Here is a 16226-nt window from a genome sequence, read left to right as displayed (position 1 = left end):
TGGTAGGTTTATTTTACTGTTTAATTATCAGATATCAATGATAGTTTAAAGATATGGAAAATGTTCTTGTATTTTATATTAAGCAAAGCAATCTCACATACAAATTCACTACCAAGTGTCGTCTAATCCGCCAAATGTCGTCTGCTATATACGTCCAGCGAGCGAAAATGAGACAACCGGAGCAATATGAATATGCGTCCGACCACCTTTAGGCAAGTTGTTTTAATATTTTTTAAACCAACTTGGGTTATCTGTTGTGCAATCATAGGGTTAAAAATAATTAATATTTAACTGTTTATAATAAAGAAGGGGAGTATTTCAGTTATTCTTCCAAGCAGCATGCATGGAAAGTTTGAGTAGGCCTATATAGAAATATTCATAATCAGATTGCATCCAAAGCACATACAATGCCTACCTGTCCTTTGCCATGGGTGCGCTTTCGTGATGATGTTTAATGACGTTATAATGGGTGATGGGTCCTTTATGGCGGGTGATTATGAGGCGAGCGTCCCTGACCCTTTTATATATTTCATCATCCTCACCACCCCACCCCCAGTAAACGTTAGGGAATCCGTTGATGCTTCGGATGTTGGCTTTAGTAAGACCAGCGACAGCTCCAAAGAATTCACCATACGGTAATCTAAACGGGAGTCAACGTAAGTGAAAAAAAAGACTGCATAATCAACAATTCTCATATTAAACACTCGCGTATAGGCCAATTGTTTCCAAAGGCTCGATTAACGTAGGTAATAACGCATGCATTGACATGGCAAATCTACGAAATTCGTGAAGAGATTATACAGCATATTCAGAAATTGTTTTTGAAAATGTTACCGCAATCGGTTTAGATAATAGGAAATGCAACTGATGCTGCCGAATCCTGAGTAAAACACTTACGCTTCAACGATTATACAAAAGATAATATCTTATAAATGTTACAATAACGCTTACAAGGATAGATTTCAGGACTATTATTGACAATATGTAGGGACTGTGTGTTTGTGAGGATCTATGACATTTTGTACACTATGGAATCGTCACTTTTTGAAAGGAGTACGACTCATGATCTGGTGGTGATTGCGCCAAGATCAATATCTAACTCCTATCGAATTCCAAACTTCAACACAGGACACAATACCTAATATGCTTAACATTGAACTTAAACTCTACACACGATCACAGCCTATAACTCTCACTCTAAATGACGAAAGTAACCTCGGCGCAAGTGTCGCCAAAATAATGTCGGATTCACTTTTTTAAACTGAGATTTGAGTATGTTTTTCAGTTAATTTAAAGACTGAAAGAGCTGACCACTGGCCCACTTTAAAATCATTCACTGAAGTGTAAAATTTCTTTACTGGTTATTCCATCCATCGGTATCAGAACTGGAGACAAAATGCCTGGGCATACTGGAACAGCCGTAATAATTACGGTCATCGACGGGTACATAGTCGACGTCATGGATGATGAAGCAATCGTAGTCGGTGAAGTTAAGCGATTCGAGGAACCCGACGTTCATGAGCATCGCGCGGTTGAAGAGTTCCTGATTAGCCTGGGCAAAATAGAGAGAGAGAGAGAGAGAGAGATTGAGGAATAAAACTATTACTTGTTACTTGTTACTTGTAGAGATAATCCCGATGGCAGCTATCATACAGCTAAACTGGGATGTCCGTGCAACGTGCTTGCATAGTGACAGTGCATGAAGTAATTCAAAACAGTAAATGATGTCTATTATTTACAATAAAACGGTGGACGTGCAAGTAAAAACCGAGACGTGGAGTCTACAGTAGCTTGGACCCTACAGGAGGAGGCAACGCTCTGATGATGGGTAGAGCAGCCTCCTGTAAGATGGTCACTAGCTGTTGGAGATGTTACCGCAGCAGCTGATAGGTGGTTCCACGTCCAGATGGTGCGAGGATAGAAGGAGTACTTAAAGCTATCAATGGAAGCTTGGGGTACTGCATACTTCAGAGGGTGATCATTTCTACCCAGATATGTAGCTGGGATAATGTGAGTGGGAAAAGGCATGTTGAGTTAATGATGGTGCATCTTGTAAAACAAAGTGGACTGTGCAAGAAGCCTGCGGTTGTGAAGGGTATCCCATCCCAGTTTGTTGACAAGTGCTGTGACTGATGTTACTCTCTGGTAGTCTTGGTATACAAAACGGGCGGCAGCTCGCTGTACTTTGTCAAGACTTTGTATTGATGTCAGAGTCCGAGGGTTCCAAGCTTCACTGCCATACTCAAGTTGAGGACGAACAAGCATTGTGTAGGCTTTGGATTTGATGTTCTTATCACAATAGCGGATAGAAAACTGACTCTAGCAAAGTGATAATTGTGTAATACAATGATTAATTAATTATTAAACACAATTTTCTTGTTGTCTGTACAGCATGTTGTTTAAAATTAATTGGTCTTTTTCACGACACCGTATAGACGTATTAGAGAGAGACATATACGGATGAAGTATGACAAATGCATGTATTCATCTCATTTTGGTCTTTGTTTGTTATTGCTTGTGTAAATATGACATTACTATTACAGATTACACATGAGCAAGAAAAGGGGTTATATTTTAACATGTTCTAAGCAGGCCTAGACTACGCTTGCATGTGTCCACTGCAAATGAAGCACAAACGTCGTGAAATGTTATGTTGAGAGCAGAGCTGACGAGAAATAGGCTACATCAAGAGAATGTACAAGACCTAGCAAGACAGGTCTGTAATATGGCGCCTTATACTACGGAGGCTAAATAAAGACAACATTGGAGACTCAACTTACAGTTCAGAGTACGATTCTATTGGCATCATATATATATATATATATATATCTGAATATACTTTTCAACGATAGCTGGCGCTATCACCAATATCATTACATCCCCCTTTCTTTAGTTTGAAAACATTTGAAACAAATAAATGTCATAACTCAATCAAATAACTAAGTCTTTCAAGGAGTCTGTTCATATGTCTGTGTTCCGTGTTCAACCATCTTTCCTTTTGTACGAGTACTGCTACTGTTGAGTTATTTGTCATAACCATCCAAAACAAGAAGTAGCTGCTTCCTTTGTATTTGCTATAATTGGCTTTATCATTATTTTCATATAATGATTCCAATGCCACACGTTGATAATAAATCTCCTAACACTGCGATGTTTCCACATTGATCCTTTTTTTACACATTTCAAAGCTCCAAAGAGCTCTTTCCACATTTGGATATTTCAAACTAAATCTCCAATACTTCCACCAATTATGTGCTTGTAGATGTTGAAATCACTGATATTTGCTTCCCTCCAATTCATCGTGGCTTTTCATAAACACAAACTACTGTAGAAGCTTCCACGCAAACTAAACACTGCCTTCGCGAAGTGAACACAAACAAACTTTCCTGCAAACTCAACACTGATGTCGCGAAAACTTTCTTGCAATTTCAACACTGATATCGCGAACTTAACGTAGAACATATTTCCACACATCTCCATCTCTGTTACAAATTTAGGCGATTTGGTGGTCATCGATTTCTGTGAGGATAACGACGCTCTTTCACTGGAGCTGGCGCTGGATTATCAAGGAGGTCATCGTCATCCATCTCGGGGTCAAACTCGGGGTGATTCGTTGCCAAGCGAAGGTGTCGGTGGTTTCGACGGTAGCGACCTCCTCCCTCTCCTTCAACGATGAGTGATCTGGGGTTGGCATCTACAGCTACGACGACAGCTGGTTTCCAATGAGTATCATTTCCTGCTTTCATCATTACAGGATCACCAGGTTTCAATGAGGGTAGCTGCTTAGCACCATGATCATAGTACTTCTTCTGCTTCTCTTTCAACTGCGTCTGCCTGGTGACAACGCCCTTCTTGGTAGCGGGTTTCAGCAGCTGCCTGGTAGTCGGGATGGTGGTTCTCGTCCTCCTCCTCATCAGTATCTGAGCTGGTGATGGCAAACCATCACCTGGCGTATTTCTGTACTGCAACAATGCTAGATGTGGATCCTCTCCTGCCTCTCGAGCCTTTTTCAACAGTTTCTTCACCACTTGCACTGCCCTTTCTGCTTTGCCTTTTGATTGTGGGTAGTGCGGGGATGATGTTGTATGGACAGATCCGTACTGCTTGCTGAATGTACAGAATTCTGCACTAGAGAACTGTCGCCCATTATCAGTCACAAGGGTCTCCGGAATCCCATGTCTGGAAAACTGTTGCTTACAACAAGTAATGACAGCTGTACTTGTCGTCTTTGTGAGTTGGCTGATCTCAATGAAGTTTGACAAATAGTCGACAAGTACTAGGTATGTCTTGTTCTGCTCATAGAACAAATCTGCTCCAACTCTTTGCCATAGTCTTTCTGGTACTCCATGACTCATCAATGGTTCCTTTGAATTGCAGTTTTGATGCCTACTGTAAATCTCACATCTGCTGACCATGTCGTGGATCTCAGCATTCACACCAGGCCAACAAATGACATCTCTGGCAAATCTCTTTGTTTTCTCTATGCCTTGATGACCCTGGTGTAGCGTTGTTAATATCAACTTTCTCAATTTGGCTGGAATGATCACTTTACCTTGCTTGAAGAGCAGGTTTTCCTCGATGGTGATTTCATCTCTGTAGTCCCAATACATGCAAACCTCAGGGTCAACATTTGAACGGTTTGCAGGCCAACCTTCTTGAACTACAGCTTTGAGTTTCTGCAGTACTCTATCACCCATGGTTTCTCTTTGCATCTCGTCTACTCGCTCTGGTGTCATTGGTAGACAGTCTACCATTCAAATGACTACATCTCCTTGGTTGTCATTATTTTCAGTAAGGGGACTGAAATCTCTGCTTAGTGCATCAGCAAAATGCATTAGTGTTCCTTTCTTACACTGCAGTGTCAGGTCGTACTTCTGTAGCTTCAGTAACATTCTTTGAAGTCGAGGTGGTGTATCAGCCAATGGCTTCTTAATGATTGTTTCAAGGGGCTTGTGGTCAGTTTCCACCACGAAGTTCCTCATGAAGACATATTGATGAAATCGTTCAACACCAAACACCACTGCAGCAAGCTCCTTTTCGATCTGAGCATAATTCTTCTCACTGTCAGTGAATGCTTTGGATGCGTATGCGACAGGTCGTTCATTTTGCAACAACACTGCTCCCACACCATTCTTAGAAGCATCTACACTTACTACCACTGGTTCAGTCACACTTCTTGCTGTCATCCTTTTCATCCATGATCAAATCCAAATACAATTCAAATTCTTCCTTCCATCTTCTCCATTCATGAGGAACGTTACTGGCTTCCAGATCTAAAGATCGAGGTGGCTTAATATGCTCCATCTTTCACAAGTTACCCCAAATCAATCTCAACTCAGGTATGCCGAACTTAAACAGATTTTTAAAGCCAGTTCTATAGGTTGCTCAGTTTCAATACAGCGTCAATTGAGCATTTCCACGATGTAGTAGCCGGTCATTTCTGGACGTCGAGCTGCGGGGACTCATGCACGTAACGTTCAGTGCATGCAATACATCAGCATTCCATCGTCAATCGCACACAATTTCTGTTGACTTAACAACATTTCACTGCATACAGTTCATTTCAAATCATAATTATATGTTCATGATTTACTTCTGATACCATGTAATATGACGCCTTATATTATGGAGGCTAAATAAAGACAACTTTGGAGACTCAACTTACAGTTCAGAGTACGATTCTATTGGCATCATATTTAGATCTGAATATACTTTTCAACGATAGCTGATAGCTGGCGCTATCACCAATATCATTACAGGTCTAGTGTTTAATCATCACGTATATCATTGCGGTTACCAATACTATTATCTATTCTGGACCAATCCTGGTAGAAGAGAGATTATTGGTGTAAAAAAAACGGAACAAACATCTTAATCCCTCCCCTACCCACACGGAAGAGAAGATTCGAAAACAACAGGTAAAGGTATGGAGAAAATATTTATCGAGACTGACGGAGATTCAGCTGGGGATGGTCATAGAAGAATGGAAGATTTTCTTGATGGTCAGGGAAAAGGAAAGGAGACGGGGATAGAGGAATAATTAGAACCACGGCAAAAATGAAGAAATACACTGACAGTACAGTACAGGGAAGATACCATGATTCAGCAAAAATTACAACAACAAAAAAGGTTCTAGCAAGAAATCAATGGAAGTACGAACTCCCATCACTAGAACCGATAGTTATAATTGCCTTCCGGAGCAGCATCTGGAGACCACAACAATACCACAATCGAGAAGCTCAGTGGTTGAAGAGAAGCAAACAGGAATGTGCCAATGTGCTTCCCCAAGGTGACTTGAAAATCAACAAGAATCAGCTAGAAACGGTCATTCAGATGGCACGTAGAAGGCCACTGGTCCAGACGCAAAGCAGGCCTTATGGATTAATAATTCAAAACTTTCCACGAGAGGCTGATGATGCAAATGGAGGAGATGTTTGTGAGCAGAAACCTATCAGAATGAACGACGAAAGGAAGAACAGTCTTCTTATCCCAAAGGATTTCCCAAAGGTAATGTACCATCGAACTATCGTCCAACCACCTGCTTGTCGGTTCTCTGGAAGATGTTAATGGGAATAATTTCGTAAGAGATTAATCAATATTCACATGGCAATTGAAAGAAGGAATGTGCAAGAGAAAGCAAGGGGTACAAAGTATCAACTACATGCATCGACAAAGGAGTGATGTAAGGCAGCAAGTAAAGGACATTAACTTGACAGTGGCATAGATTGACGATTGCTAGACACGGTTCCATACTCCTGGATCTCCGAGTCTATATGGGAATACTGGGAGTACCAAATCAGGAGGTTCCTCAGCAAAACTCTGACAAGATGGAAAAACTGTGCTGGAAGGCAATGGTGAAGTGCACGGATAAGTTAGTATCAAGAGAGGAATCTTGCAAGGCGATAGTCTACATGTATATCCACTCCTGTTCGTCGTGGCAATGACACAAGGACACAAGTGGTTGGGGTACCTAGTCTTGGATATGAATCCAAACGTGAATCATCTGAATTTTGATACGAATTTAAGATAGAAAGGCAAAGCAACTCCGGCAAACACGACGAAAAATCGAAACTGAAAAATCGGCCTCTGAAGTGTCGTTTTATTGAAGCGTCTGCCGAATTTTTCACCGATTTTTGCAGTGTAAATGAAAACTTCGGTATTGAAGATACCGATTTTTGCTCACGTAACTCTCCTCGCTTTCGTGCGTATTCATGTAGGGCACCGACGAATAGCGCATGCGAACTACTCACCCCAAAAATCTGTATGAGCAAATTTCGACGGTTTATCGAAATGGTGTATTGGATGTGTAAACGGGCCGAATATGCGCGGACTTGATTATGCCTGATATTGCCCCTTGGCCTGAAGTTTATGTGTATCAACTTTGATCAAGTTTTTGTGGTTGGTTATGAAGATATGATTGATTCTAGAAAATGGCGCCTAGATGACGTCACGGTTGAGTGATTACACCGAGACCGGGAGGTTTTCTAATCCTGACCAAAGGGAATCCATATAGCTCCGTTTAGTCTCATTTCACAACGCCCCCTATCGTCAGAGTCAGCAGCCATACATGTTAGCCTATGGACGATTTTTTTAAAAATCGTTAAAAATTCATTTTTTTGTTTAAACGAAAAGCACATCCACCCCGACGTACGTTATCACTAGCTCTTTCATTGGAGCCCTCATGTCTCATTGACTTTTGAAAGTTCACCCGCCGTATTTTTTCAAAATAGGTTGCAAGCTCGCCATTGCCTATAATACACACGTGAAACAAGTCGAACTTTGGACTCAGTCTGCCAAGTGATTGTAAGATTATAGGTCAAGCACACGAAGGATGAGAAGCATGAATTATCAATTATCACTTCTGCTATGTTCATTATGTCAATTTTTATCCAACCCCCACCGTAATTGTTCCACTTAGTAAAAGCAAACATTTTGCCTGAATAGTCATGAAAGATCAGACAATACAGCCTTTTAGTACGTAACGTATAGTGAATGGGAATGGGCGATGATCCGTCCAGGAGGTAGAGGTCAGTGTTTTGTGCTGGCAATGTTCACGCGAGCAAAAATGAGACAATCAGAGCAATATGCAGGGGGCAAAAAATTGATGGTTATCGAATTGTGCGATTTTTAAGAAAAATTCTGACCATAAAAAAACTTACAGAAAGGGAGAATATACAAATAAAGAACAATGTCTAAAGACTCTGGCGAAAATCAACTTGTGATCAGCAGCTGGCTCACCTAAAAAGAATAATTATAATAATAATGATGAAAATGAAAAAATGGTAATGCCATCAATAACTATCATAATGATAATACAAATAACCATAATAATAATAATAATAATAATAATAATAATAGCTCACATTTATAATGCGCCTAATACTTTGTTTCTAGGCGCGGAACATATTATTACCCCGGTCATCGGATTCAGGCTTACCCGCACACAAGGTATGCACATTCTCCACTCCCTGGGGAGTATTCCAGCCAGTCGCCATTTTACAAGCGCCATTGCTAATCAAACCACATTAGCTTTCGCATCCTACCGGGTACCCATTTTAACACCTGGGTGGAGAGTGGCAAATGTAGATCAATGTCTTGCCAAAGGACATCAGTGCCGTGGCGGGACTTGAACCGCGGACCTTGTGATCCATAGTCCGGTGACATATCCACTCGACCACGACACCTCTACAATAATAATGATAATAATAATAATGATAATAATGATAATAACAACAATAAAGATAAAACTAGACATGCAATCGTGTCACAACGATGTGCGTGCAATGACGCACGTGTTTCTACGGTTCAAACGAAAGAGCTTCTCTCGAACTATCCAGAGCGATTTGTAAGAAGTAGCTTCTGTGATAGTGGAGATAGGTAGAGCGAAAGCAAGGCATACAAAACGGACAAAATGGCGCCTGTACGGTCACGCAAGAGGGATTCCGGAGAACGAAGAATACAGTGACCTTGAAGGGATGCTAGAGATTATGCCTACGAAGTTTGAAGGGAATTGGAATAGTGGAAAGGACCTAGAAAGGACCCGTAACCACAGCGTACAAAACCAATAGGATTTGGTGCATGATGAACTTGTGGTGACGCGTGCTGTGGCATAAACAGCCGCCCATACTACAATCATGCAGAGTATAAAATGGCGTCTTGATTGGCCCCCTTGACGATCCGGCTTCGAAGTGTATTGCAACTCGGAATATCACTGCAAAATTTCAAGGAAAAAAAGGACGGGAAGGGGGCGAAAAGCAGTCTAAAAGATGATGTCATAGCCGATACGTGTTATAACTTGGCGGAAACTCAGCAGCATTTTACGGACTGTTACGTAATGCATAACAAATTCATAAGTTTGGGCAATAATTTTGCGCTGACGTCATCAAATTTTACCAAATTTCGCCGAAAGTTGTCACGTGCTTGGATATATGTGTATGCCAAGTTTCATTGACGTAGGTATAATGATCATTATACCTACGTCAATGAAACTTGGCATACACACATTTTAAAGCTAAAGTTGAAGTTATTTCGCAATTTTCTTGGAAATGGCGAATTTAGAGGGCAATTTTCTCTAACTTGGTCAGCGTTAGGGTACATAAGTTTGTACTTGGCTGGAAAGGGCATATCTTCAAGTATCTAAATCCACAAAAGGGTACGGGTTTCGATAGAAATGATGGAGATACGCCAGGCCACAGAAAGAAAGCCAATTCCCAGAAATTTAGAGGGCACTATTTTTTTTTTTGCATATTCATTGGAGCGTTAAATTCAGCATAGCTTTTATGCAATTATGAGATAAAGATACTGCAAGAAATTGAGACGAAACGAAAATGTTATGAGAAAGTTATGGCAATTTTAAATTTTTAGGGTTTCATTTTTCAAACAGTGTAGAGATTTTTGACGGAGTCGGTTTCTGATTTCAATTTGCAGTTCAAAGATGGCATATTAAAGGTCAGGTTATGCGTCGCAGATGAAAGCACATATCTTGGACTATTTAGATAATTTGTTAGAACTCTGTAGGATCTAGGATAGTGGAGATAGGAAGGAAGGAAGAAAGACCTTAAAACGGACCAAAAACGGACAAAATGGCGCCTGGGCGGTTATGCATTAGTGATTTTGAAAATCGAAGAATTTAGTGACTTTGATGAGATGCTAGAGACTATGCCTATGAAATGTGAAAGGAAACGAACATGAGAAAAGGGCATAACTAGTGATAACAAGCACTTCGGGCAAAACGAATGTGATTTCCTGACGAAAACAACACGGAAAACACGGAGAAGAAGAATTCAAGGCAATGACGAAATTCGTCATTGCAATTAATGGGGCAGAATGTGAACGAAAACAAGGCAATGACGATATTCGTGATTGCAATAATAAGGTTACTACTAATACTACTACTATTATTACTACTACTGCTACTATTATTACTCCTACTTCTACCACTACTACTACTGCCATTACTACTACTCATACAAATACTGATAATGATACTGATAATTATGATAATAATCATAATAATAATAATAATAATAATCATATCAATAATAATGAAGGCAGTATTATTTACCAAGAAAAGTCTCATCAGCATAAATACTGTCCTGAAGTCCCTACATTTATCAATACCCCAGCATTGCTAGCCATTTGATACACCTGGATCAAGAAGGACAGACGTGGATAAAACACCTTGCCCAAGGGTCTAAGCACCGAGCCAGGATCGAATCCAGGACCTCTCGTATAAGAGTCAAGAGCCTTCATCAACAAACCACAGTGCCCCCAATTCTATGTAATTCCGAAATCACTTCTCGGTAATTGCAAATGCACCCCCCCCCCCTCCCCTTCAAAGATCGACGTCCCTTTTAATACCAGAGCATAACATGAAATAAAAGATGACGACTATACAGACCTGCTCAACAACAAAAAGGCTGAATTCGAGTAGCTGCTTCTGAAGCATCGGTATCAGGTTTTGCAGAAGAATGGGAAGATGATAGAAGCGATCTCGAAATGGTATTAAAATAGCAACCTAAACGGACAAAGAAGGACGTAAAACATTCAAGTGAGAAAAGGGCAAAGCGAACGTCGAACGTTTTTCAAGGATTTAATTTTATAGTTCAGTAATGTGTCATGCGACTTGAATGATTGATGGGTTTATTAATATGTACTTAGAGTACTTTTATCACACTGGTAGTTATGAGCAGCGTTAGAACATAATTTAGACACTTTTTTTATTCTCTGTCTTTTAATTTGTATATTCTAAATGGGGGGTGGGGGAGAACGAACATCTTAAATATTTCTGAGCAAATGGTGTCTCCCACTAAAAACCTAACCCTTCATTTTATTTTAATAATACAAAATGATAATGAATCTGGATTGTGATATATAGTGCTAAACACGAAATACCTTCTCTAAACGCTTTACATATATAATTAATCCGGTCATCGGATTCTCAAACGCACAGTTTGCACCATATATCTACTCCACTTCCCTCCATTTCACGACCATAAATTATTGTGAATGTTAATTCTCTCGCTCTTGTAAACAAACGATTAGTTCTCTGTCTATGAGATATTTGTAGGTCCCAATTTTTCTTTTATATCTTAGAACTAGATTGTATTATGCGAGAGAGCGTAATAAGAGGAGGAGATATAAACTGCCATTGATCTGAAATGAAAACTGAAATGAAAATGTTAATAAAAGAAAATTTCATTATGAAGGGGTGAAGTTTTTAAATCGATATTTCTGTCATCAGTTTATATTTGACAACACAACTCACTTAAGAAATCAGAACCATATTTACCTTCCATTTCGGTAAACAGTTCATTGGTTTCCAATGTCCACCCGGAAGATACCAATAATTGCTTATATTCATTGTTTCCTGGTTAAGGACTTGATCAAAGAGCCAATCAACGTGAGTAATGTTTCCAGTCTTGGGATCGACGAGTTTCTTAAGAAGAATCTCATTGGCTCGTTTCACAAAGGTCCGAACTTTTCCCGCAGAGGGTCCGAAAACGTGTTCCTCTGCGTGGGCTGTTGTTGTTTCGTTCAAATTAAGTTTTCTCTGTCCAACTGTATAACAAGAAATATGTGGTGGTATCATCATGTCAAAAACCTTTAGGAAAACAATTTATTCACAAAGTATTTCATTTGATCAAAAAGTAATTTATCGAAATATTCAGTTTCATATTTTTTTTAATGCGTTAATGAGTAATAAGCATACTTACTATTTTCGATAGTCTTGTCTTTATGTTGAGGAATAAATACATTTTATGAAGATAAAAATAAGCGGCTGAGCTAGCAATTATTTTTAATGACATAAACAAAATGCGTGAAATTTCCAAATAACTCAACACATTATATAGCATATGTTTAAGTATATTAATCAGTAAATACATGATTTTCACGCATTGCCAATTTACTCTTGTAATATAATATGTTAAATCAATATTTCGCCATCAGTGTAATACGATAAGAAATGACATATTCTGGCATCTCAATACCCGAAAGAATCATCCTGTTTTCAATTTTGCGACTATGTACAGAGAGCGAGGGAAAAAAAACACTTAATAGAAAAACAACATTTTACGATAAAAATACTATATAAATTATATTCGGGTACTTTGCTGCAAGGATACGACGATATTCAGACAGTAAATTTACTGAAATGGTTATATGGGGAATTCATGCACCTTTCTATAACCTTGCCGTTTCTAAATTTTGCCAGCGAGCGAGTAAAAAAAAAGACAATAAGCGTCTACTGAAACAAATGTTATTTATTCATCAACATACTCAAAATTCCTTCTGTATTCACTCTGTCCACGTATTCCCTGTTTCCTTGTATTCCCTGTTTCCCTGTATTCCCTCAGTCTTTCCATTCCCTAAATCCCTTTATTCCCTCTGTCCCTGTATTCCCTCTGTCCCTGTATTACCTGTTTCCTTGTATTCCCTGTTTCCCTGTATTCCCTCTGTCTTTCTATTCCCTATATCCCTTTATTCCCTCTGTCCCTGTATTCCCTCTGTCCCTGTATTCCCTCTGTCCCTGTATTACCTGTTTCCTTGTATTCCCTGTTTCCCTGTATTCCCTCTGTCCCTGTATTCCCTCTGTCCCTGTATTCACTCTGTCCACGTATTCCCTGTTTCCTTGTATTCCCTGTTTCCCTGTATTCCCTCTGTCTTTCTATTCCCTATATCCCTTTATTCCCTCTGTCCCTGTATAGTCCCTCTGTCCATGTAGTCCCTCTGTCCATGTAGTCCCTCTGTCCCTGTATTCCTTCTGTCCCTGTATTCCTTCTGTCTCTGTATTCCCTCTGTCCCATAATCTCTTTATATACGGCATCCCTCCTGTTCTTGTATTGCTCCTTTCCAGTAATCCCGGTATCCATCCCCTCTGTCATGTCTATCCCATATCCCATCTGTCTCGCGTTCACTTTGTCCCGAACTTACTTTGTCACGCATTCCCTTTACATTGAAGAACTCTCTCTGTCCAAAACTCTTTCCACCTCCCGTATTCCTGTTACATTTATGTAATCACACTGTTGCATATTCCCTCTGTAATCCCTTATTATCTTGGTAAACTGATGCATTTACTTACCTTGTCCTGGTATATCAGAGTATGGACATATCGGTTTCGTGGTACATGAGAAAAGACCTATGTATGAATGAGCAGAACAAAACTCAGAATAATCGTGAATAATAATAATCAAACAATCAATAATTTCATCCCCATGTTTCGAAGAATTTTATTTTCACAGGCAGAATGCAAATTGCACATAATACACGTTGTTAGGTAGGATAAGCCATAACACATGCGTTTGTCTTACGTGGCAACAACTACTTTTATGACTACCGAGACACATTATAGCAGGAGAATGTAACCATGTTTGTAATACTTGCAATGTTGCCATGTCCCAGCACAAGTATTACGTGGCAACAACTACTTGTATGACTACTGAGACCCATTACAGTAGATGAGTGTAACCATGTTTGTAATATATACTTGCAGTGTTGCCATGTCCCAGCACAAGTATAACGTGGCAACAACTACCTTAATGACTACTGAGACACATTACAGCAGATGAATGTAACCATGTTTGTAATACTTGCAGTGTTGCCATGTCCCAGCACAAGTATAACGTGGCAACAACTACCTTTATGACTACTGAGACCCATTATAGTAGATGAGTGTAACCATGTTTGTAATACGCAATGTTGCCATGTCCCAGCACAAGTATTACGTGGCAACAACTACTTGTATGACTACTGAGACCCATTACAGTAGATGAGTGTAACCATGTTTATAATACTTGCAGTGTTGCCATGTCCCAGCACAAGTATAACGTGGCAACAACTACCTTTATGACTACTGAGACACATTACAGCAGATGAATGTAACCATGTTTGTAATACTTGCAGTGTTGCCATGTCCCAGCATAAGTATAACGTGGCAACAACTACCTTTATGACTACTGAGACCCATTATAGTAGATGAGTGTAACCATGTTTGTAATACGCAATGTTGCCATGTCCCAGCACAAGTATTACGTGGCAACAACTACTTGTATGACTACTGAGACCCATTACAGTAGATGAGTGTAACCATGTTTATAATACTTGCAGTGTTGCCATGTCCCAGCACAAGTATAACGTGGCAACAACTACCTTTATGACTACTGAGACACATTACAGCAGATGAATGTAACCATGTTTGTAATACTTGCAGTGTTGCCATGTCCCAGCATAAGTATAACGTGGCAACAACTACCTTTATGACTACTTTTACATAACGCCAGATCGTTGAGGAACAAGTTCGACGAATTATCCCTAATCATCGAAGAACATAAAGTGGACATAGCAGCCATCACCGAAACGTGGTTCAGCTCCGATATACCACTAGATATGTATGCATTATCAGAGTTTACCTTACATTCAAGATCCAGAGAAGATCGACCAGGAGGAGGAGTTGCACTCTACACGAGACATCACCTTCAAGCGAGAACAATTGATATACCTGTACCGAAAGAGGTTGAAGCCTTATGGGTATACATGAGACCCCAAAGATTACCAAGGGAAGTTTCAGGTTTGATTCTGTGTGTCATTTACTTCCCTCCAAGAAGTCCAAATGTGCAGCAGTACATTGATCATTTAACTTCCGCTATTGATATCCTCTTACTTCGCTACCCGGATTCTGGAATTTCAATAGTAGGTGACTTTAATGATTTAGATATTACCTTTTTACTTGAAAATAATAAGTTTAAACAAATTGTTACACAACCAACTCGAGGGTCTAATATTCTTGACATGATTGTAACCACTATTGCTTTATTGTATAAAGAAGTGGAAATATTGCCGCCTATTGGTATGAGTGACCACAACTGCATACTTTGGATACCCAAAGATAAGATAAATCGCAGTAACCGAGTAAAGAAAAAGCTTGTTCGCCCTATTCCGGATAGTGGAAAAAGGTCATTTGGTAGTTGGTTAACTCAGTATACTTGGGAAGAGATGTTCAGTGTAAAAGACCCATCTATGAAATGTAAAATGTTTTTGGATACAATTCAGTCTCATTTGGATATACATGTTCCTACTAAGGAGATTCGTTTGCATTGTAGAGATAAGCCTTGGATAAATGCTGAAGTTAAAGATGTTATCCGCCAAAGACAGCAAGCTTTTAATAACAAATCAAAAAGTTTGTGGCATCATCTTAGAAACAAAGTTAAACGGTTGATAAAACGACAGAAGATTTCATATTATAACACCAGAGTTCGCAACTTAAAAAGTGACAGCCCAGCAGCTTGGTATAAGCAGATTCGGATTTTAACAAATACTGAAAAGAAACATACTCCAATTGTAGTACCAAATATTGACCCGAATGACCCCGACAAATTCAAATATATTGCTAATTATATAAACGAGCATTTTTTAGCGGTGGCATCCGATCTTCCAGGTCTTAGTAGGAATGATTTACCTGCTTACTTACCAGCTCAGGAAACATGTCCGATTGTACGACCTTATGAAGTTTTTAAACAATTGAGTTCGTTAAACCAACAAAAGTCTGTTATAAGTGGAGACTTACCAGTGCGAATTCTTAGAGAGTTTGCACTGGAATTTTGTACACCTCTTACTGATATCTTAAACACTTCTTTCCAGTTGTCAGTGGTACCATATCAGTGGAAACGATGTGAGATCACACCAATTCCTAAATGTAAGCCTGTAATACCTCAGAATTTAAGACCTAT

At 39.5% G+C, this 16226-nt stretch overlaps 1 protein-coding gene across 1 annotated transcript; it reads right to left on the bottom strand.

The window, feature by feature from the left end:
• Positions 1-197: 197 nt before the first annotated feature.
• On the bottom strand, positions 198-14283 carry LOC755711 (beta-1,4-galactosyltransferase 5-like). The gene is made up of 6 exons (XM_030975613.1): positions 14265-14283; positions 13583-13639; positions 11792-12060; positions 10901-11017; positions 1375-1552; positions 198-650 (listed from the first exon to the last, which is right to left on the bottom strand). The coding sequence occupies exons 1-6, from the start codon at positions 14281-14283 to the stop codon at positions 412-414; spliced, it is 879 nt and encodes a 292-aa protein (XP_030831473.1). The 3' UTR covers positions 198-411.
• Between the last annotated feature and the right edge of the window lie 1943 nt (positions 14284-16226).

Source organism: Strongylocentrotus purpuratus, unplaced genomic scaffold (assembly GCF_000002235.5).
Source record: "Strongylocentrotus purpuratus isolate Spur 01 unplaced genomic scaffold, Spur_5.0 spur5_scaffold_8, whole genome shotgun sequence".
NCBI lineage: Eukaryota > Metazoa > Echinodermata > Echinoidea > Camarodonta > Strongylocentrotidae > Strongylocentrotus > Strongylocentrotus purpuratus.
This window is presented reverse-complemented; position numbering and strand designations above follow the sequence as displayed.

Coding starts and splice junctions, on each gene's coding strand:
- LOC755711 (XM_030975613.1), bottom strand. Junction 12,061..13,582: donor CTCTGATATACCAGGACAAG/GTAAGTAAATGC, acceptor CTTGTTATACAG/TTGGACAGAGAAAACTTAAT. Junction 11,018..11,791: donor ACTGTTTACCGAAATGGAAG/GTAAATATGGTT, acceptor TTGTCCGTTTAG/GTTGCTATTTTAATACCATT.